The sequence below is a fragment of the Panicum virgatum genome, chromosome 5K (genome assembly GCF_016808335.1).
Source record: "Panicum virgatum strain AP13 chromosome 5K, P.virgatum_v5, whole genome shotgun sequence".
Lineage (NCBI taxonomy): Eukaryota > Viridiplantae > Streptophyta > Magnoliopsida > Poales > Poaceae > Panicum > Panicum virgatum.
The window spans coordinates 52,902,334-52,924,376 of record NC_053140.1 but is presented as its reverse complement, the minus strand read 5'-3'; the positions used below and the strand labels follow the sequence as shown (position 1 = coordinate 52,924,376).

At 44.7% G+C, this 22,043-nt stretch overlaps 3 protein-coding genes across 3 annotated transcripts; 1 reads left to right on the top strand and 2 right to left on the bottom strand.

Annotated features, from left to right (window-relative positions):
- The first annotated feature begins 1,624 nt into the window (after nucleotides 1–1,624).
- LOC120708488 (transcription factor WRKY19-like) lies at nucleotides 1,625–4,324 on the top strand. Its single transcript, XM_039993773.1, has 3 exons — nucleotides 1,625–2,197; nucleotides 2,348–2,434; nucleotides 3,319–4,324. Exons 1-3 carry the CDS (start codon nucleotides 1,833–1,835, stop codon nucleotides 3,845–3,847), a joined length of 981 nt encoding a protein of 326 aa, XP_039849707.1. The 5' UTR covers nucleotides 1,625–1,832; the 3' UTR covers nucleotides 3,848–4,324.
- A 4,405-nt stretch (nucleotides 4,325–8,729) lies between these two features.
- Nucleotides 8,730–10,663, bottom strand: LOC120710236 (probable WRKY transcription factor 14). Its single transcript, XM_039995885.1, has 2 exons — nucleotides 10,410–10,663; nucleotides 8,730–9,351 (listed from the first exon to the last, which is right to left on the bottom strand). Exons 1-2 carry the CDS (start codon nucleotides 10,661–10,663, stop codon nucleotides 8,730–8,732), a joined length of 876 nt encoding a protein of 291 aa, XP_039851819.1.
- Nucleotides 10,664–16,052: 5,389 nt separating this feature from the next.
- On the bottom strand, nucleotides 16,053–20,558 carry LOC120710781 (probable WRKY transcription factor 62). The gene is made up of 3 exons (XM_039996362.1): nucleotides 20,343–20,558; nucleotides 18,016–18,120; nucleotides 16,053–16,622 (listed from the first exon to the last, which is right to left on the bottom strand). The coding sequence occupies exons 1-3, from the start codon at nucleotides 20,501–20,503 to the stop codon at nucleotides 16,085–16,087; spliced, it is 804 nt and encodes a 267-aa protein (XP_039852296.1). The 5' UTR covers nucleotides 20,504–20,558; the 3' UTR covers nucleotides 16,053–16,084.
- Nucleotides 20,559–22,043: the final 1,485 nt, after the last annotated feature.

The following is a 22,043-nucleotide window of genomic DNA, read 5'->3' as shown; positions in this document are numbered from 1 at the left end:
ATAGTTACTCAAGTTCGATCACCCTGTAAACATCAGCTTGTAGTGGATTTTTTTCCGCGATAAAGGAGAGAGATATATCTTGATTACTCAGAAACCTGATTACATTCTTTCACAATAAATGACTCTACACCACACTGCTGAATGTGTTGTACATTTCACCAACTGCGTGAGTTAGAAGCCAATTGTGCGAGTTCATGGGCGATCAGATTATGCTCTCTCCTCACAGTTTGGAATCTCACCTTCGGTAGAGATTTTTCTATAAATTTCAGATTGTTTATAATAAACGCCATATGTGATTTGCCAAACCTGGTTTAGAAGCTGTAGCAATAACCGTCGAGCAATCTGATTCAATAATTGTTTTACCACGCGTCCATTCTGCAGCCTGTAGCGGATTTGATCCATGCTCAGGCATTGGTCCCCTACCATGCGAAAATTCCATTAGTTAAACAGTAATTTTAACACTGATCATTGATTTAGCGACTCAATAAACAAAGGCTGGCCCCCTGACTCTTTGGTCAGGCTCCGCCACTATGTTCAAGCAAATCACTACTAGAAAAAGTGGCATTCGTCCACCTCCAATTAGTACCGGTTGCTTTAAAGCCGGTACTAATGCCAATTTAGTATCGGTTCTACAACACAGTGCTCTCCGGAGCCATTTAGTACCGGGTCATATCTCCACCCGGTACTAAATGTCACCATTTAGTACCGGTTGGTGTTATAGCACAGTACTAAATGTCTCCCGGGGGCCCAACTATTTAGTACCGGTTTTTAACACCACCCGGTACTAAATGGTCCACCTGGGTTACTTCAAAAGGATAACATCTTCCATCCACTCATATGAATTGTGTGGATAGAATGGTAAAGGAGACTACGCATGAAGCCACAGGTCACAAGTTCGAATCCCGACGCACGCGTATTTATCCGAATGTTTTTTAAAGGATGGTACATTTAGTACCGGACGCTACTAAATGTACCATCCTTTAGAAAAAATACATCCGGATAAATACGCGTGCGTCGGGGTTCGAACTTGTGACATTTAGTACCGGGCGCTGCAACCGGTACTGAATGGAGCATGCGCCCGATACTAATGGCCTTTTTTCCTGCAGTGAATCAAATAATTTCCGTTGAATCAAAACTGATGTTTTCAAATTCAAAATTTTCATGCTCTAGAAGTTTGTCAATTTCGAAAGATATAGGCTCTGTTTAGTTTCCAAAAAAAAATCTACAGTATTCGTCACATCGAATCTTTGGACACATGCATGGAGCATTAAATGTAGTTGAAAAAATAACTAATTGTATTGTCTAACTGATTAGCACGAGACAATTTTTTTAAGCATAATTAGTCCATAATTAAATATTAATTGTCAAATAATAATTAAAGTGCTACAGTATCAAAACTTTGATACTCAAAAATTTTCAAGAACTAAACAAGCCATAGTGTACCCCATAGGCCGGGCACCCCATTTGTGCTAAAAGAAACGACTTGCTGTAGTACGGTCCTGCCGAGTCCACAACTCCGCGTAACGCTCCCTGTTACCGTCACCAAACCACCCCCCGGCCCCGCCATCATATCCAGCCAGCTCGCCCTGAGCTGTGCAGCTGCCACGAGACTTCTTCCGCCCTCGCCGGCCGGCTGCCCTGCCCGGCTATATAAAAGCGGCGAGGACGCTGGCCTCTTCCTCTAGTTCCGCCCGCCCAAGCCCACCACCGAAGCTGCCGAGCTTTGCTTCCAGCACTCATCCGCTCGATCCGTACCAACAAACAAAACGAACTCAGACTCGATCTCTCACACGTTACTAATCGCCTGCTCGCTAGCTATAGCTCACCTCACCATGCAGGCGCAGTCCCGCCTCGGCGTGATGAGCGGCGGCGGCGGCAGCATGTCGGCGTCGGAGGGCGAGCACGAGGCGGTGATCCGCGAGCTGACGCGCGGGCGGCAGCTGACGGCGCGGCTGCGGGCGGAGGCCCTGCGCGCGCTGCGCGGGCAGGGCCAGGCCGAGGCCACCGCCGCATTAATCCTGCAGGAGGTGTCCCGCGCCTTCACTGTCTGCCTCAACATCATGGGCTCGCCCGCCGGCGCCCCGCCGCCCCCGCCTGAAATGCCCACTGGGCTGGGCGCCGTCGTGGACGCCGCCGCGGCCGCGCCTTCCCTGCTCGGCCCGCCGCGCCGGAGCCGGGAGGACAGCATCCCCAGACAGTGAGTTGCCTCCCTCCCTCCCTCCCTCCCTGTGCATCTGGCAAAGGATCGCATCGGGCTGCAAGCTAGCTTGCTTTCTTCTCGCTAACGAATTATTGCACGCCGACGATCTAATTAATCTGCCGGCGGCGCATTGCTAATCCAAAACAGGCAGACGGTGACACCCTCGCCGCACTACGACGGGTACCAGTGGAGGAAGTACGGCCAGAAGAGGATCACCAACACGCGCTACCCAAGGTCAATAATCTCCCCATTATTACCACCAGTATTTACTTGTAGTAGATTAGCAGTACTACTAGCTCAGCACGGAAATTAACTTTAACTATATATATTGACCGTTCCATCTCTACTCATGGAGTGCCTACCAAATCAAACCAGCTAGCAGTACGTGTAGTAGTAGTACTAGTGGTAACCTGCAACTGGCCTTAAACAACCCCCTGCTCCCCGAATAATTCCGGCACGGCCGCTGTAACAGAAAAGGAGTATCCTGCCATGTTGCCGCAAGGGCAAGCGTACGTTGTGAGCGCGACGCGTCTGGTCAGGCGCCGTGCTAGCAACGGTGCTCCGTTCCGATCCGCCGATCCGGCTGGGTGGACGGGGATCGGGTGTGCGCGGTTGCGGATAGCGACGCGTGGGGCCGGGGCACTCGTCTGGAGGCATCGCGCAAGCACCACGCCGCCCGGGCGGATGATCACCCACACGTTTGAAATGAAAGCCATCTAAAGCTTGATTAGGCCTCTAGCCTCTAGCAGAAAAAGCAGCTCATCAGAGATCATTCTGATGTCGACGCATGTTTATTATCCTCCCGGTAAAAAATGCTCCTCTACGCTTGTTTTCTTGACCCGGCTTTTTGTCCCCTGAAAGTTACCGGCCCTCTTGCGGCGTAATTCTCGTGCGACCGAACGATAGTCTAGTAGAGCTTGGGGGTCAGTGACGTGTACCAGTATTTTACTCAGGACATCTTGCTGGCGTCACGACTGGCTACCTCGAGTGACGTCGGGCGTGGCTAGCCGCCATGCGGTGATGTGCTGAGATAGTGAGATGGATAGGCTCTGATTCCAACAAGCAAGCGTGCGCTGTCTTTTACCTGCTCTCAATTTGTTTGTACGTGCGTGGCGCAGGTGCTACTACAGGTGCAGCTTCCACCGCGAGCGCGGCTGCCGCGCCACCAAGCAGGTGCAGCAGTGCAGCGGCGGCGACCAGCCCCAGTACCTCGTCCTGTACTTCAACGACCACACGTGCGACACGGCGGCGGCCCGGGAGCCCGAGGCGGCGGCGACGACGCGGCTCGACCTGCTGCCCGGGGCCGCCCTGCTGGCGCCGCGCCGCGGCGGCCTGCTGGACGAACGCGGCGTCCAGGAGGAGCACGAGCGCCAGGTGCTCGTCTCGTCGCTCGCGCGCGTGCTGGGGGGCCAGCACCAGTTCCACCAGCAGGCTCCTCCCGCACCTGATGCTGCGGCGGCGGCCACCAGCGCCGCCGTCGCCGTCAGCGTGGAGCCGGCGCCGGTCGTTGACGCGGCTTCGGGGATGCCGCGGATTGACGTGGACGTGGTGGGGCTGGATGTCATGGACTACGACGACGTGGCGGGCGAGCTGTGCTTCGGCTATTCCTACGGCCTACCTGGCGGCGGCGGCTTGTTGCCGTTTTGAGGGCGCAGGCGGCGGCGCCAACTATTCTCGCGCAACGCGGGTTGGTCAGAGTGTCAGACTCGGGAGGGTTCAGAGACTTCAGACCAGGCCCGACGACGGATCACTGAATCTTCGGTGTACAGTGATCTGCAATGACTACTGCTGCTACAGATACACGTTTGGGCATACCGTGTCGTAGAAAAGTACTGTAATTAGTGCAAGAGTTAAGTTATAGTACTTGCACTAGAGTACGACCGGGGGTTGCGTCTCTCCAGTTTAAGTTTTGGTCAGGCTGGCGTGATTAATTTCGCACGTGCTTTTGTGTCTCATCAACCAGCACGTAGTAGTATACCCGTTTCATGTCAAGTAGTAGTTCTTTATCGTTTGGCTATAATTTTTTTTTTGCAATGTTTTACATGCACCGCTACGGGCAAAAGAAAAGGTATACCAGCATATATATGCATAATCTTAAACCTTGTCAATTTTGTTGCCATTCTACTTTGGATTCTCGACCATTTGTCTGATGAAAATGGAATACCTTTGATTATTCATGCACCTGATATAATACTCCATTTTAAATTATAATTTATTTGAATTTTTTAACTCTAAGTTTGACCACTCGTTTTATTCAAAAAGATTGTGCAAAAATAGTCAAATTTAAGATATTTTTGAAGAACTTTTATTAATAAACTAATCCACAACAAAAAGTGATATTTTTGCACAAGTTTTTGAATAAGATGAGTGATCAAATTTATAATTAAAAAAGTCAAAAGAATTATAATTTGAAACGGAGGGAGCAACCAATCAAGTGAACAACCAATGCACACCCACATGTCTCTCTTACCTCACACAAGCCACCACTCTCACACCTTGACCTTGAGGTTCAGCCCCCTAGCTTGCTCGACTTTTACCTCCACACCATCACTCAAATTGCTGCCTCTTGCCAACCCCAATTACCACACTATCAGCATGCTGCCCATGTGTAACTCTTGCCATATTGGCGGCATCGCCCTTCTTCCTTGTGCTCAAAGTATGGGTAGGAACTACGATCGTTATTCATCATGTTCTCTTCATATGACCCAACAACCTTGTATTAATATTTCAAGATACTATTTATTGTGTCATAAGAAGATGAACAATGGAACATGCAAGATTACTATGTGCTAACACGGGATGAAAATGATCGGAAACGGTCGGTAGCGGTATCACAATACAAAAAATGAAAGCGGTCGGGTTGATATTTTCCCGTATTTATAAAACTAATAACATCAAATATGGTAAAAAACGACTATAAAATTAATTGTAAATGATAATTTTTATGTTTTCAAAAAATAGGAATGGTCGGAAATGGTATCATAATATGGAATACAGTGTCGGTCGGTACGGGAATTTCCCGTCCCACTTTCATCCCAGTAGCACCCGTGCCTCAGAGAACTAAATTGGCCTTTCCCAAGAGCAACATAACCCGACCCCGTTTTATCCCTAAGCATAAATGGCAGCCCTAGCCATAACGTTGTGATTCTACCATTAAAGATGTGAATGGCACCCTATAGCAGGAATCACGAAGCAAATCTCCAAAAGTGTAAAGTTCGTCCACTTCCCCTTTGGAGAACATCTTTAAGTTGTGGAACAAAAGAGATTCTGCCAGGCACTTTATGCGTCACGTATCGATAGTCACAATACTTAAACACACTATTAGGTTGGGAAAACATGCTTAATTAAATCGCCACCCTTTCTATGCAAGTGGCCGCATATACTATTAGTAAGTGGTAGCATAAGGATTACGAATAACAGGTGGAGAAAGGAAAGGTCACGGCCCTTTGCCCTTTTGGTTTCATATGCTAGTATCATAGTAGGCCACGAAATCAAAGGCACGGAAGGCCAAAATAGAAGCCGAGAGGTGTTGGAATTCAAGAGTCACGATATTACAAAAGCTAGCGCAACTTGAAGACAAGACTAGCATTCCCCAATGACTGCGACCGTTACTACAGCCAGCTTTCCGGTCTGACGACCGAGCAGGTTGGAAAGGAATTGGCTTTCCCAGTTTGCCACTGCCTGGTAGTAGTACTGGGCGTGTGGCAGCGCGTCGCGGTCTGAACCGGCCAAAACAGGGGTAAACAAAGGGGGCGGGGGATCGGAGCAGCAACATGGACCATCTGGAGCTGCAGGGCTGGTGTGAACGCACGCGGTGGCGGGCAGCGCTACTGTAGCCCGTGCGGTACAGCGCCCTCGACCACACGCACATCATGCGTGCACGCACTGACTCGTGACTCGAGATCACTTTGCATTGCTTTCGGCTGACACCGATCCGAATATCTGATCCGCGTGCAGCCGGCCGGCCGGGGGCGAGCTGCAGGGCTGGCTGATCGATGACGCGCGCGGCCGGGCAGCGGGTGGTACGGTGGCGGCCTGACGGTGACATCACGGACGCGGGCGTCACGCTGCGCCGCTGCGTCGACGTCACGCGCGTTCGCGTTGGTTGATTCTGTGGATCGCCGCCGCCGGATGGCCAAGTGTGTGGTCTGAGGATGGCGTCGCCCGGACGGGGTGTTTTCGGGTTTTGCTCGCGTGCAAAACATTGTGCCGCGCTACAGCCCAAGCCGTAACCTCGTGTGCCCACTCGCTGTCACTCACGTTCCCCGGCCCCGCGCTGCCTTTATTTCGCGATCCGTCGTCGTAGCTGCTGGCTGGCTGGCACTACATACGCTGGGTACGTTCCGACGACGTACCTACACGAGATTCCTTTCCGTGCGCACATACGTACGTGACGACAGCAGGACACGTACGGGTACCGTCCTGGGGATCGACGTTCTGTTCGACAAGTGCTAGGTACATACTCCCTCCATCCTCAAATGTAAGTCATTTTGAGATTCAAAATTTGTCCTCAAATATAAGTCCTAGGTTGAGAGTGAATCCAACCATCTTAATTGTGCATTATTTTTTGGTCTTTTGTCTTTTCTAATAGAAAGATGTGCATGCAACCATATAGGAAGAGGTACATGTGGGGGAGGTGCATGAAAAAAACATACTAGTTTAATTATCACATTCCCAATGCTTAATAATTAGGGGTAGGAGAGTTTTTTCTACACAACCATAATCTGTTCTAAAAACTCTAGAATGACTTATATTTGAGGACGGAGGGAGTACTCCTGTACAGTAGTATTTGCTTTTAAGAGACTACTCCCTCTGTTTCCAATTATAGGTCATTTGATATTTTTTTACACCAAATTTGACCACACGTCTCATTTAAAAAATTTGTGCAAACATAGTCAAATTTAAATTATTCTTGAAAAGTTTGTATTGATAAAGCAAACCAGAACAAAAGTAAATAATATTTTATAAAATTTTTAATTAAGACGAGTGGTCAAACTTGAATAGCAAAAAGAATCAAAGGGGCTATGGTTTGTAACGCATGGAGTACTACCGGTCTACCACTAGCCAAAGCAGAGCCAAAGATTTCACAAGTGAGACCATCATTGACCAGTCATCTATCTCGTCTTGTCAGAATCAGAAGCTTCGGTCTGTCCCGAACTGGCTGCGGCCTAATTTTGGAACCTACGACTACAAACGTGCAGCAGCAGCATGAGTACACAGCTGCTTGTTTTTGTCACACCGTGGGAGAAAAGACAGAACACACCGATTATTCTACCGGTCGGTTCTGACGGGGTACCAGCTAGGTGCATGCATCCAGCAAACTAACCTACCATCATCACGTCCCATTTTCAGCATTCATTTGCGAGCTGGATGGATGGCTAGATACCTCCGGGAGTCAACGGCTGCTCGTGCCGCGCGTGTGCCACTCGCACTCCGATCCGGCACCGGGCGCTACGGCAGAGCATGAGTAGTGCTTGCATATCACAGTGCCGGTCGGTCGGTCCCCTCCCTCGGCAACTCGGCTCTGGCTCTCGCTTCCTTTTGGTTTGCTTGGCTGCTACCTGCCCACCTCGGCGGGCACACGTGAGGCCGGAAGGGGACGCGGCACCACACGGCCCGTCTTGGCCAGTCGGTCTGTTTTTGCTGTGGTGTTTTTTTTTTTGCCAGTTTTAGTGGGAGTTTTATGAGCACAGATATGTAGACTGAAAATCAGGTGATGAAACTCTCATCACATCCCATGAAACTTCATACTTCTTTCTCCTTGCCACATCAGCAAAATTGATGACATTTAATGTCATGAAACCCTTCATAAAAGCCCCCATTGAGATTGGCCTTAAAGAGAACAAAAGTCGGTTAGCTGGTTAACATCGATCGGGGTAGCACGCCCGGGCCGAGATAACTAGCCTGAGGCTACTACTATGGTAGTACTGTACACCAACAATTACTCGGGGAAGCCCATAGTAATTCTGTTCGAGCCCAGCCCATCATTAGTGATTGATACTGACGCCAAAAATAATGCAGTACTACTGCTATTTTTATTCTAAAAAAACTACTACTGTTTCTAACATCCCCCCTTGCGAGGCTACTACTGTAGCGCTGTTTCTGCTTCGCTCACTGTTGTCATGGCTACTTCTAGTTATATAGGATCCGCCACACATGGTGGTCACGACTCACGACTTCATAACTACTAGTACTCCACAAGTGACCCAACACCGACACTAGCCAACACAAAACAGTACACTACTCTCTGCAATACCAACCGCCTACACGAACACTCGCGCGCTAGCTGCACTGACAGACGGACACTGATTGTTTGTCTGCAAGGCGGACCGGCTCGTTCTTTCTGGCCAAGCAACTTTGAACTTTCAGCAGCTCGCAAAATGGCGGCCGGTTGGTCGGAGAGATCACTGTCACTACCATTGATCCATATGGCCCTGCACTGCCCGATTCCGTGCGAGGACGACCTGCTTCGCGGAACATGCTATAGTCCCTTGTCCCCGGAGGCCCGGATTAGTGTGGGCGCGCGGCGTCAAGCTCGACGCCACGCACCGCACGTGTGCTCTGGCCACACTGTGTCCGCGAACCCGCCGGCATCGTCCTTGTCCATGTGCATGTCGTCCCGGTGGTGGTTCGCCGGGTTCATCACCACCAGCTGAGGCCCGGAGGCGGCTTCCTCGACGGGGCACAACGACCACCAGGGATCCCACGAAAAGCCCGTGTCGTCGACCATCATCGTCATCGTCATCATCGCCTCGTCGTCCGCCACGGTCGCCGAGCGTCCGGCCGCGTCAGGATCGCTCGCGCTCGCTTCGGGTGCTGGCGGCCACCCCGAGGACGGCGGCGGCGGCACGGATCCGCTAACGACGGCCGCGAGGCACGAGACCATGGCCTCGTTCTCTTCCGCGCTGCCGGCGCCATGGCCATGGCCTCTCGCGGTGTCCACGGCTCCGGCGAGGGCGTGGCGACGGCTCGTGGTCCAGGGCGACGCCATCCTAGCAGCAGCAGCAGCAGCGTCGTCGTCGCTGGCACGTAGCTCGTGGCAGGTGTGCTCGTTCACGTAGGTGACCTCGAACATGGGAGGGCCGGCGTCCTGCTGCTGCACCTTCTTCTTGGCTTCGCAGCGCCGGTGGCGGTTGCACTTGAAGTAGTACCTGCACAGGTGGTGGGTGGGCCCCAGGGTTAGGAATGTTGGCTAGCGGTTTGTGGGGGCACGGGCCCCACGCCATATTAATTGTTTCCGAATAAGGACAAGGGGACCATGTGCTTATTCTTTTCTGTGCATGGGTCGCGGATCGGAGGGTGGGGGTTTGCCTTGACCATGTTGACGAGGCAGGTCAAGTCGTCGGATGCAAGCGTGCCTCTCATGTGCTCTAGAGGAGCGTGTGACGGCACTGAACTGACTTAGTCGCGTGGTTAAGTGGGTAATTACTATGAAATAGTGGAGGATCAAGCGTAGTATCTGTTGATCACGCGTGAATACCTAGGACTTCCAGCAGACTTCGCAGCACAGGATTTGCATTATAATTCTAACAGAATTACTTATGAAATTCTTCCCTCTTTCATTTTTTTTAAAAGCCTTGCCCATTCCAACATAAATGGCACAACATGTACGTACTCTCTCCGATTTAAAATATATGTTTGAAATTTAGGATATCAGCATGGTTTGAAGGTGAAACTTTGAATATCGCTGTGTATAAAAGCATGATATTTCAAGCAAATATGATTAGTGCTGTTGAAGTACCGTACCTTTTTTATGAATCTAACAAACCTATCTTATGTTGTCAATCTATGTGATTGTTATACTTTGGTGATCAAAAGCTAATACTTTTGATATGTGAGAATTATTGAACGACAGATGTTTTGAATTGGATAGAGTATAGGACTTCACCGCGAGAAATTGCAGTTCTGAATTTTCTTTTGGCCATATTTTCGCCACTGGTAACCATCCTTATGTGGCGAGGGTGTAAACTCCTTCCTAATAATCCCCTCTTCCCTGCTCTTCTTGGTGGGAGTAACCACCCCTCCATTATCACTCCTAGAAAACAACATGGTGATTAATTATGTTTTTGAAACAATAACCAAGTAAACAAAGTTCTCACTGAAAGGAAGAAAAAAAAACTAAAAGCTGAACAAAGTTGGAAGCACGGAGTCAGAGTTGAGCAGGGTATATATCAAGATGGAACGCGCGCCTTCAGTAATCAGTATGTACCTGGCACGCTTTTCCTTCGCCGGAGTGCTGACGCCGGAGCTATTGCCCGTCCTTACCTCCGGCGCCACTGATGAGTTACTGTTCAGCATGGACAGGGATACCAAGAACACCCGCGACAGCTCTTGGCTGAAAGCCATGGCCAGCTCCTGGCCGCGGCTATCCAAGGGACGGCTGAGCAATGCTTGGAGCTGGTTGTTGAGATCGTAGCCGCTGGCGAGCACGTCGGACAGCTTAGCGTCTGGATCAAATGCCATCTTCGACTCTCAGGTGATGGCTGGAGCAGCCGGGGATGGTCGGCGACGGTCGAGGGCTTTTCTGTGGCCGCTAGCTAGCTTTATTTGGGTCTTGGACTCTTGGTGAAGCGAGTATTTATGCAGACTAGACCGCTGACTCCAATCAACTTAGCTTGCCAACGTTTGTTCAGAGATTGCTCACGTTGATTGACTAGCTCAAACTCTTTTTCATTAATCTAAGTTGATCACTAATGTCAGCGGGGAGCTTTTCATTCGATCCCGGTCTTCTGACCGACGGATCCATCGCCAGATTATATAGATGGGTTGACTGCTCTGTGTTGTATCATGGTACATGCAGCAGAAATTTCAGGCTCTGCTTCCGGTGGTCAACCCTGAGTCTGACCTGAGAGCTGGTAGTACTATAATAATTGAAGCAGCTACCGTGACCACACTTTAGGTTGCTGCAAACTGACAATATAGTACGAGGGCCAGAGCTTCCATTTCAAACTCCTGCCGTCCTGCGCAACGAATTTCCAAGTTCAGTCCCGCAAGAGACGTCGGACAGGGACACCGGCCCTATGGATAACCGTAACGCCCTCGATCTGTAGCAATCAAGAACCCGGCCGCGGCATGTCATGCAACACATGGCGCAGGGTCAAGGCGACCGCGCACCGCGTATGAGCTAGTAGCTTTTTATCCCACGCTGTAACACTGTGAGTGATGCCGGTCAAATCCATATGCTCAGCTGAATGTTTCTGCTAGTTACCAACTTTGCCGATCCTGACAGTCTAGGAAAGTGATCTCAGCGCTTGAATTGAATTTTCTCTTCTGACCTTGAAGCGGCGAGGTCATGGGAGAAACAGCGTGAATCTATGGCTCTCAGGATTCACCAATCAGGGTTACACTGGTTAGGGAAGGGGAGTTCTGTCGGATGGTCAATAAGAAAGGCCGGCGACCAAAACGACCTAACATTATGCTGACGCTCTACCAACCGAAGCCCAACCCCGTCTTAGATTGATTTGAGGCGATCTATTCAGGATTGCAGCAAGCTAGTGCCAGTTGGGATCTCAGGAGCACCTTCACCTTCTACAGCTAGCACAACATTATTGAGCTGAGCATTCTCTTATACAGCAACCAAGCACCAGCAGTTGGATCTTAAAACCAGACTAAATAAGTAATATACAAGTTTTCTAGATTTGTTTTTTGTATAACTCGGTCTCGAAAGCTGGATACGCATGATGTTGCTTATTAGAAACTAGCATGTGTAGGATGTGTTAAGTTTATCTCATGCAAATAGATTGAGCCCTAGGATAAAAAACGATTAGCGACTCTATTCACCCCTCCCCCTCTAGGGTCGGACACCCCGGTGATCCTTACACGCGGGTATCTAGATTTTCTACTAACCTTTGGTATCTTTTTAAAATTGAAAAAATAATTTTTGTTTTGTTGTTTCGAGACCAAGTAAATTCTTAGACAATTGAAGTTATATCAAGGTAAATCAAGGCTAGGGTAACCTCATAGAATAATTAATGTCATTAAATCATCATAAAATTCAGTGATATTTATTCTTTTGTTTTTTCAACTAATGTGATAATTTCTCTAAATTATCTTATTATTTAAAACTTATTTGTATTTATTTGTTGTACTCAATGAAGGTCTCGTCGGCACGTCTATTTTTATGAACTATTTAAAGTCTTTCTAATTTCAAGATCTAATCAACCTAAATATTTTTCCATAGATCAATTGATTAGTTCACATAGATCGAAGTATTTATAAGCATTTCAAAAAAATATATTAGGATTCCAATTTTTTATCATTACTAAACCACCATTCATTTAATGTAATGCTTTTTGCAATGCCAATCCAAATAGCATAATACAGACTCGCAACCCTTATGCTCAAATCTTTTCCCATCCATATTCTCTTCCTACCCTTTCTACTATAGCTCATCCAGGTCCCATCGCTTCAGGCCCCTTCCTCTTCTCTTCCGACGTCTCGGCGGTGGAGAAGAAGGAGGTGGGCTGGTTCCTTTCTCCTAGTGTATATGTTGGTATATTATCTATGGTCTGTTGTATTCGAACAGGTTTTCTTTGGCCGTGTGCCACCGCTCCCCTACATCTGTGTCCATTTCCGATGCGAATGGTGTTATCATCGTCTTCTCCATTGCGGTGGCTGCAGGATGAAACCAAATAAAATTTCCTTCTCTCCTTCTTGTTTCTTTTGCTCCGCCCGGCCACATCTCCTCACCGTTCTCTGTTTTCTCGGTCCCGCATGGTTCTGTTCCGCCAGTTCCTCCTCCTTCCTCTTCTCTCTCCTTTCTCTTGCTTCCAGGTTTCTACCTGAATATGCTTGTTTTAGTTTTTATTTTAGTTAGTCGTCACCGTAGATCTGCTTGCTCGTGTTGCGGATTTGCCTATGTTCTTCACATGAATGAATTTATGCAGTCTTCGCTTACTAATTTTTATTGTGATTCCGGTTTGCTTCACCTCTTTCCTTGCAATTTTTTTTATTGAAGAAGCTTTGAGCCTTTTTCTCTCCAGGTTCTCATGGATCTCAACCATTTGTTGTGTTGGAAGCCTTCCCATAGATTTAAGGACTTTGCTTTTCTTCTCGCTGGCGCCGTTTTCATCTGCATCCTTGGGTCGGAGGTGTTGGTCTTCGTCAATGGGATCTTCTTCCTCTTCAAGCCTCCTGGCAAGCTTCAACGACACTGGCCCAAGCATCATTATGGGCCAGTTTGGATGTCGGTTCCTCTAGTAGCCTTCAAGGCGAGCTTTATGGTAGTGATGACAATGTTTTGCAACTTATTTATGGATTCATCTAGGATTGCGCTTCTGTGATATGTGGAGGTGTTCATGTGTGTCTGGCCATTTGACCGGGTTTGTAATTGGCTCCTCTTTGAGGTGCCTTTATATAAGACCACAACTTCTATAATATATGTTATAGGTTTATTTTCTTAAAAAAAGTAGCATAATACAGTCAATCCTCATCTTCATCAATTTCTTTTCATTATCAGATGAGGTTGCGACTTAACACATCTGGTGTCTACAGGTTATGCTTCCCCTATCATCTAATTATACTTTGCAACAATGAAGTGTTGTCTAATGTTTAATTTTTTATGGAGTTTTATTAAATGTAGATCAATAGCTCATTGCAAATTTATCTATTTACTAATCATACTTGGCGTAGACTCCTTGGTCATATCCTAATTTTCTTAATCCTTTTAGTTCTGAAATTATCTATTTATTAGTTGTATTTGATATTCACCCTTAAGTTTTCTTCTTTTTCTAATTCCAAATTTATCTATTTATTAATCATACTCAGTATGGACTCTTTGGTCACATATCCAAATTTTTCTTAATTTAATTCCAAAATGAGCTATTTAATAATTGTATTTGATATGGACTCTTAAGTTACTCTATACTGTTAACTAATCATATTCAATATGTACTATTTTACCACGAGCTAATTTTTCTATTCTTTTATTATGAATTTAGGTATTCCAATCATATTCATCATGTACTCTTTGATCAAGTCCTAATTGTTATTTTTTAAATACCAAATTTAGCTAGTTATCAAGGACTCTTAATTATTAATCAGATTTGATATGGACTCTACAAGTTAGTTTAGATCGTTAGATCTTCATAAAATCCAATAACATATATTTTTCTCCTTTTTAGATAATTTTGAGTAATTTTAGACTCTCTCGGCAGACATGGTGACTTCTAACACTGAATCCGTTGTCGCCTTTTGCCTTGTTATTGGTCTTGAAGTTACATTAGGATTTTCATCATCTTTAATCTACAAATTTGCTAGCTACTTCCAGTAATGTCATGTCATGTCATTCCCCTTGTGCTTGCAAACGGAAAGCGTTGAAGGTGGCAAGTGATATAAGGATAATAAATAGGAAGATACATGATGCTAAGTTTTTTTTTATGAACTTTGCCAGTTTGTTAGGTTGGTTGGGTGAAGTTGTCCACTCGGTGCGAGTATTTGACTCGGCATGGATGCTTGTATTTTCTTTAGATTTATGCTAGGCATTAGCAATGATATCTTAAGCGTGCACAACAAGTCTCCTAAAGTAACTTTTCTTAATCTCAAGGTCAATCGGCTCAGTCTTTCCGAGAGTGCACATAGAGTAGTGTCAAGCGTATATTCGTAGAATTAATTAATCGTGAGCATATGTGTGCATCTGTGCTTTTACTTTGTTTTATAAAATTATTTTTTATAGCTGGAGGATAAAATCAAATAAAATAGTTTGTAAAAGAGAATCATAGGCAGCCGAATTCCATATCCATCTATTTACATAAATGCTATTGACGTGTATTACATAAGGTTTACACTAAAAAGGTAGATTACACGTTGCTAGTAGAAGAATGAAGTTATGTAAATTAGAACCCACCTGAAGTCCGTATCTTTGCAATTTCTAAATTGGTAATTTAGCATCACATATTTCTAAATTGCTAATTTAGTATCTCATACCATAATAAGCTTCTCATACTAAATGATATGAGATACAAATTTTCTTCTTTTAAAATTTCTAATTGTCTAGTCGTATTTGATATGGACTCTTTAAGTAAGTCTAGATCCATCGTATTTGGTATGGACTCTATGAGATAGTTTAGACCGTTAGATATTTATAAAATCCAACGGTTTAAATTCTTCTCTTTTTTAGATTAACGTGGGAATTTTTTGGTCCTCTCGGCGAACGTGATGGCTTCTTCTAACACTCAAATATGTATATAATAGATCTTTGCAATTCCTAAATTAGTAATTTAGCATCACATATTTCTAAATTGCTAATTTAGTATCTCATACCATAATAAGCTTCTCATACTAAATGATATGAGATACAAATTTTCTTCTTTTAAAATTTCTAATTGTCTAGTCGTATTTGATATGGACTCTTTAAGTAAGTCTAGATCCATCATATTTGGTATGGACTCTATGAGATAGTTTAGACCGTTAGATCTTTATAAAATCCAACGGTTTAAATTCTTCTCTTTTTTAGATTAACGTGTGAATTTTTTGGTCCTCTCGGCGAACGTGGTGGCTTCTTCTAACACTCAAATATGTATATAATAGATAGATATTTTTGTAACTGTGAGTCTGCCTCCCTGTGAAACAGAAAGGTAAGAAGTATAAGGAGAGTTGTTGCCAATTTCGTCAGAAATAAGACAAGATGATACAGACAGATGATGCTCGGTGAACTGCACCTTCAGCTCAAATGACCCTTTTGGATAAAGGTGGATTAGGCATAATTAAACCCCTTGAATTAGGACAGAAAATGTTTAAATTCCTGTACGTACGTATAAGCAAGTAGACATCGAGATTATCAGTCTCCCACAATTATACTTTCGGATATAAAGATTAATTAATCAAAAGGATGCCACTTAGAACAAGAGTCGTGGCTCTCGCAATGCTTCTTTACACTACCTTTGATCAGAAATCATCACAATCGTAATTACTGTTATAAGGTAAACGCGTGTGGTCGCCGAAGTGCACATGGCTGTCGAAATCATACGTGAAGGAGTCCCATGTCGGGAACATGTCGCCGTCGCCGTTTGCCGGCGGCGGCGCCGGCAGCCCCTCGTTCGGAATGGACGACGACGTTCCGGGCTCGGCCAGGTCAGAATGGAAGGCAGGCTGCTGATTGTGCGTCTGGCAACTCGAACCAAAGCTCAGCATCATGAACGGACTCCGACAAGTAGACTGGTGCTGCCCCTGATGCTGTTGCATCATCTGCGCGGCGCCGCCGTGGCCGCCGGCCGGGGAATCGAACCTGAGCACCAACCCTTCCCTGGAGGCCGCCGGCGGCGGCTCCGCCACGATATCCGGGAACGGGATGGGTGGTGCGCCGCAAGTGTGCTCGTACGTGTAGGTCACCTCGTACAGTGGTGGGTCGTCGCCGTTCTTCTGTTGCAGCAGCTTAGACGCCATGCATTGTCTGTCTCCACGGTAGGAACATCTGAAGTATAGCCTGCAGGAGCACACATTTCACTATTGAAATATTGGCAGAAACGAAAGTATAGCCTGCAGGAGCACACCTTATAGATTTTTGTATCACATAAATGAAACGTTGATAAAGTAACTCTTGGTCAAAGTTTTGATAGAAACTAAACACGCCTTGAAAAGGAAAAAATTGAGAGAGTAGTCATTAACTCATTACTTTATATGACAAATGTAATAAATCTCAATACTTTCATGTATATTAGGCCCTGTTTGGTTCCAAATAAGTCACCTACTTATAAACTAAAAAGTAAAAAAAATGACTTAATTTGCCAAACAACCCAAACTTATAAGTCACATCAACTTATAAGTTTTAAGCAGCTCCATCCCAACTTAAAACTTATAAGTCCCCTTTTTCTGCGTGGGGCCCACACCTTTTAAGTCACATAACAACCAAACACCCCTGACTTATAAGTCACTAGTTTGAAGTCACCTGACTTATAAATAGGTGGCTTATTTCGAACCAAATAGGGCCTTATATTGTTCAAATAATGATTTAAGTTTGATAGCGTGCATAGGATAATTATTAGACTAGTTTCAGTGTACAGTTAGTTACTAAGACAAATTTGTCGCATCTCATGAAACTCCCTTCTTCTCTCTTCTCACCATATCAGCAAAATTGATGATGTGGCATAGATTTAATGCCATAAAACTCTATATGAAATCCCCATCGAGACCGGCCTTATTAAGAACTAAGGGAAGTGCTCGGTTGTTGAAATGAACTATCGGCATAAGCTAAGTATTATTGGTGTCTACTCAATCCTGGCAATTTTGGGCGGACTGCTACTATGGTAAAAATATAATATGAGTTAAGAGAAAAATCTTACACTCCCTCCAAGGTCAAGCCCATATAGTGTTTGGCCTCTATCCCTGTATAGTCATTTGTTTCATTAATCTAAATATTCTAGACTAGACACATTGGAAGTTATATAGGCTTGACTAGCTTAGCCACATGTTTTAATACTTATATAGTCATTTGTTTCATTAATCTAAATATTCTAGACTAGACACATTTGAAGTTATATAGGCTTGACTAGCTTAGCCACATGTTTTAATACTTATAAATGAAATTAAATAAAAAATGAAACATAGTGGGAAAAAACTATACCTACAACTAGTAAGAACAATAACAAATGGAAATTTGACCATTTCATCATCAAATACGAATTGGGCATTAAACTTCTTAACTCTGAGTTTAGTTTTTTTTCCTGTGGGTTACAAGGATCAGTCCCTCGTGCCATTTTCACATACAAGTTATGGATATAATAATGCTTGTAAACTTTTTTATGAACAAGTATAATAACCCAAAACCTTGGGCCTCAAATTGCGCATATCAACACACTTGACAAGTAATTTTTACATACCTAGGGTACTCAGCGTCCTTGATTTTCTTTTGGCCATATTTGCGCCACAAGTGACCATCAAAATAAGGTGTATACGTAATTTTAACCCACGAAGGTCTATCCCTCCTGCAACAATATTCCAATAGTACATAGTAAAGTTGGACAAGTTCAAAAAAAAAATGTATAGGTTCCATAGTCTTAGTCTCTTAGATGAGTTTCAGGAACACTCACCAAAAAACATGAATAATAATATAAAATGGAGATATAAGCATACAACACTAAAAAGACCAAAAAAAGGTTCTGTTTAGATGTGGCCATACATATACAACATAGCAGTAGTGCCTATGGACAGTTGCAATGTTTAGGACTTGACAAAATGTTATATCTTGTGTTCGTTTCTAAAGAAGCTGAAGAAAACATCACATATGTCATATGGAGTTTGAGGATCCCCGATAAACCGTGTTATTACAAGGGCCCACGCCTAAACCACCTCAACACGCACATGTTTAACCAGTTCTGACCATTTTCGAGCCACATAAGGCCAAACTAGTTGAAACAATCTTATTCAAGTGCTTGGATTAGTATCTTATTCATCGTACGTGTAGCAGTGAAAAAATTACAATAGAAAAAATTAGCGTGACAACATTTAGACACTTTATCAGCATTTTTTTTAAAACCCCAAGTTGTATCTAACATCAACAATGACTACAATATTGGCTCCAAATTAATGAATGGAATGAATTGGTTAAGCATGTTGGATGGTATAAACTAATGGTATGGCTCTTTTTTTTTTACCTTCGAAGGTATAACTAATGGTGATCTAATCTGATACCTTTCAGTACTGTAATTAAGAGAGAAGTTAATGTCTCTTTAGTTCTATTATCCTTCCTCTTTGGATATATATAGTTGGATCCATGGAGGCATGCATGAAGATATGTAGGGAACTTAATTAGTATGCAGATTCAAGCAACCACTCTCATGATCTTTCTCCACGGCAGTCTGTGTGTGTGTGTGTGTGTGTCTATATATATATATATATATATATATATATATATATATATATATATATATATATATATATATATATATATATAAAATCATACAATTTATTACCTAAATCTTTTTTATCACCTGTCATTACATCAATATGTTCTCTACTACTACGTATACAGTAGGTAGTACAATGCCAATGAAAACTTTGCATGTCTGAAAGCCTTTAGGGGTGCATGAACACGAAACCATGCATGTATGTGTTTGAGGTTTCATCTTATTTCACATTTGGTAGGGAAACTAGAATTTGCTTGAGTCATAAAATATTAATCGTTTCTGGACTTCTGTTCAAAGGGGGGGAAAAAGAGAAAAGGTCCAGTATAGTGATGAAAGATATCATAGAGAGGGGTCACTATGTGCGCAGTCCTTTTTAATATAAGCATGATGAAAATGTGCAGAAGCTAGCATATAAAGTTAAGTACTGGTGGTAATAATCTAGGGCTCTTGAGCAAAGGAGCCCTCCACTATGGGAAAGTTACGAGAAAAAGTTGCTTTGGGTTCTAAGTCTCACTATAAATGGCCTTGGCTGAGTAATGGAGAATATGCTTTCTTCTAAGGGAAATATGAAGAATTCCCAGAAAATAAAGGATTATACGATGATTCTAGGCTACGAAAATTCTGTTGTATTTTAAGTGTAGTCTCTGGCATATCAGCTCCTTTTCCCAGTCCATGAAATATAACTCCACTCAGGAATAATGGAACATAACTAGCTAGCTAGAGCCAGTAGTCTCTGGCAGGCAGAAGGATGAATGAAAGAAGAAGAAAACCTGTTGGGGTTTCGTATGCATTATTCATTTAATTGACATCACTTTGTTGTACTGTTTTTAGCAGTAAACTATTAGTCCAAGTTGTAAACGTATTATGATGCCTCCAACGTCTGTACTCAAGCCAGAATTAACCTACTATCATCAACTATTGGCCAAATATGTTGCTGTTTCCTTTCTGAAATCTTGTCCATAAATAATTAAGGCACAAACGAGGAGGCAGAAATAATTAATAGCTCTAGCCCTTTACACACGCATTCTGGCAGATTCAATCGCAGACACGAACATGAAGAAGAAGATAGAACACTGCAAGACACACAACAAAGACCAGCCAGCAGGCATGTTCAAGATCTGAGCAACAGCTACAAAGGCACTCAAAAAAGTTGAGAAACAAAGGAGAACGATTGGAATCAAGCAAGGAGGCAACAACGATGACAATACACAGAGAGAGCTAGATATAAGCACGATGCTTATGTAACAAATTTAGAGCTGAGAAGATAGAGTGCCAATCAGTTCGTTGGTTTATGCACATACCTTCTATTATTCCGGCCGCGCGGCGAGGACTCCGGTGGGGAGACCCCAAACACAGCTCCGGGAGGGCTGTAAGACGACTCTGAGGCAGATCCCATGGCATCTTGAGGGCTGAGCTCCCCGAACTCAAACGACTGCTCCGTCTTCATGGGCGGAGATGCCATTCTTCTTCTTCTTAGCTTAGCTGCCTTAGCTTCTGCTGTGCTCAACTGCAGTAATGTCTCTTTGGGCGGCAGGTGTGTGGGAAACGGAGGAGCTTGGCAGGCACCTATGTCGCTTTCATGGTTACCAGACCGACCGGAGGTGCTTAAATTTTGAGCTAGACTACTCGGCGCAGTACAAACGCGGACAATACTTTATGGTTCCATTTTGTTCCAAGTCAAGAAGGTTGCGGGGTCTTTAGATAAGTTTAGTATTTACAGATATTAGATTCGAGCCGTTGAATCTGTCACCCAATAATCATGTGCCTATTATATGAGCGTCGAGGTGGGAATCCTCATTTTTTGGGGGGGATTTTGGACAGTATATGGGACTAAGGATACAGATGTTTAATTGCACTTGATCTATAATATGATCAAATTTCGTTTGATTGGCTGCTCTTGTTTGTTTTTGCGAGGGATTTCTCTCTACTAGTACTATGATTTGCCATGAGGACGAGTCCCTCCTACGTATGTGTGTGATCGATGCGTGCATGTTTATTTACACTCAATGCTGCTTTTGAAACAAAATAACTATAATAATAAGCAAATTGCAGAAAGGACAGTGCAAGAACAGTGGGTGACAGCCGAGATTAGATGAATTGCCAAGTGGGATTACAATACTGGCGGCTTTGTTAATCAGGACAGTGGAGGCTACCAATCCCGAGCCAGTCCCACGTTTCGGTGCTATTTTCACAACATTTTTCGCTGCAAACAGCTAGCAGATTGGGTGGTCTACGGCCTACCAGAAGTGATTTGCCGAAAATATAATGCTGTGATCTCTGATCTGGAGGGCTTCATTCATGCGCGCGCGTGGATGCAAATATTGTCTGACGACCTAGTGTGCTGTACACTACTTGAGCTAATACTTTTTTCCCTGGGGCAACAGCAGATTTTTGGAGATCAGTGAGGCTCTCAGCTATCCAGCTCATTGCTGACGAGCTCACTTCTGAAGACAGGTTTTTTCAGACCAGATGCATTGTATTGTATCACGCACACACAGCTCGTCCCTGAATCCCGATGAATGGGCCTTTATGCTTTTTTCTGGGGAAGAAAGCAGTTTGTCTCTGTGTCCAGGTTGGTTTAATTTTCTTCTAATTAATGTATTGTTTCAGGAGCTAGGAATTGGCAGCATTGTGCTCGTGCATTCATATGCATGCCTGAATGGCGATATAACCTGCAAAGCTCTGCAGTGAAGTGGTCAGTGAGGTAGCTAGGCGTCATACTACATACCTTAATCTTTTCCATGGTGCAGCTCCTGGGCACCCAGAGAGAGCCAGATCGCGTCGATCGAACCAGAGCTGCCTCGCTCTTTTTTGTCTCCTACCAGTTGGCAACAGATTCAGTAACAATCAACTTGACGGAAACGAAGAACCGCGACAACAAATCTGATGTTTAACTGGGCTGGACTATCGTGCCAGTACCGCGATCCGGAGCCGGAGAACGAGAGGGGACACGCCCGGCCATCTGCGGAAAGGCCACGCGTCAAAAGGGTTTCCGGCGACGC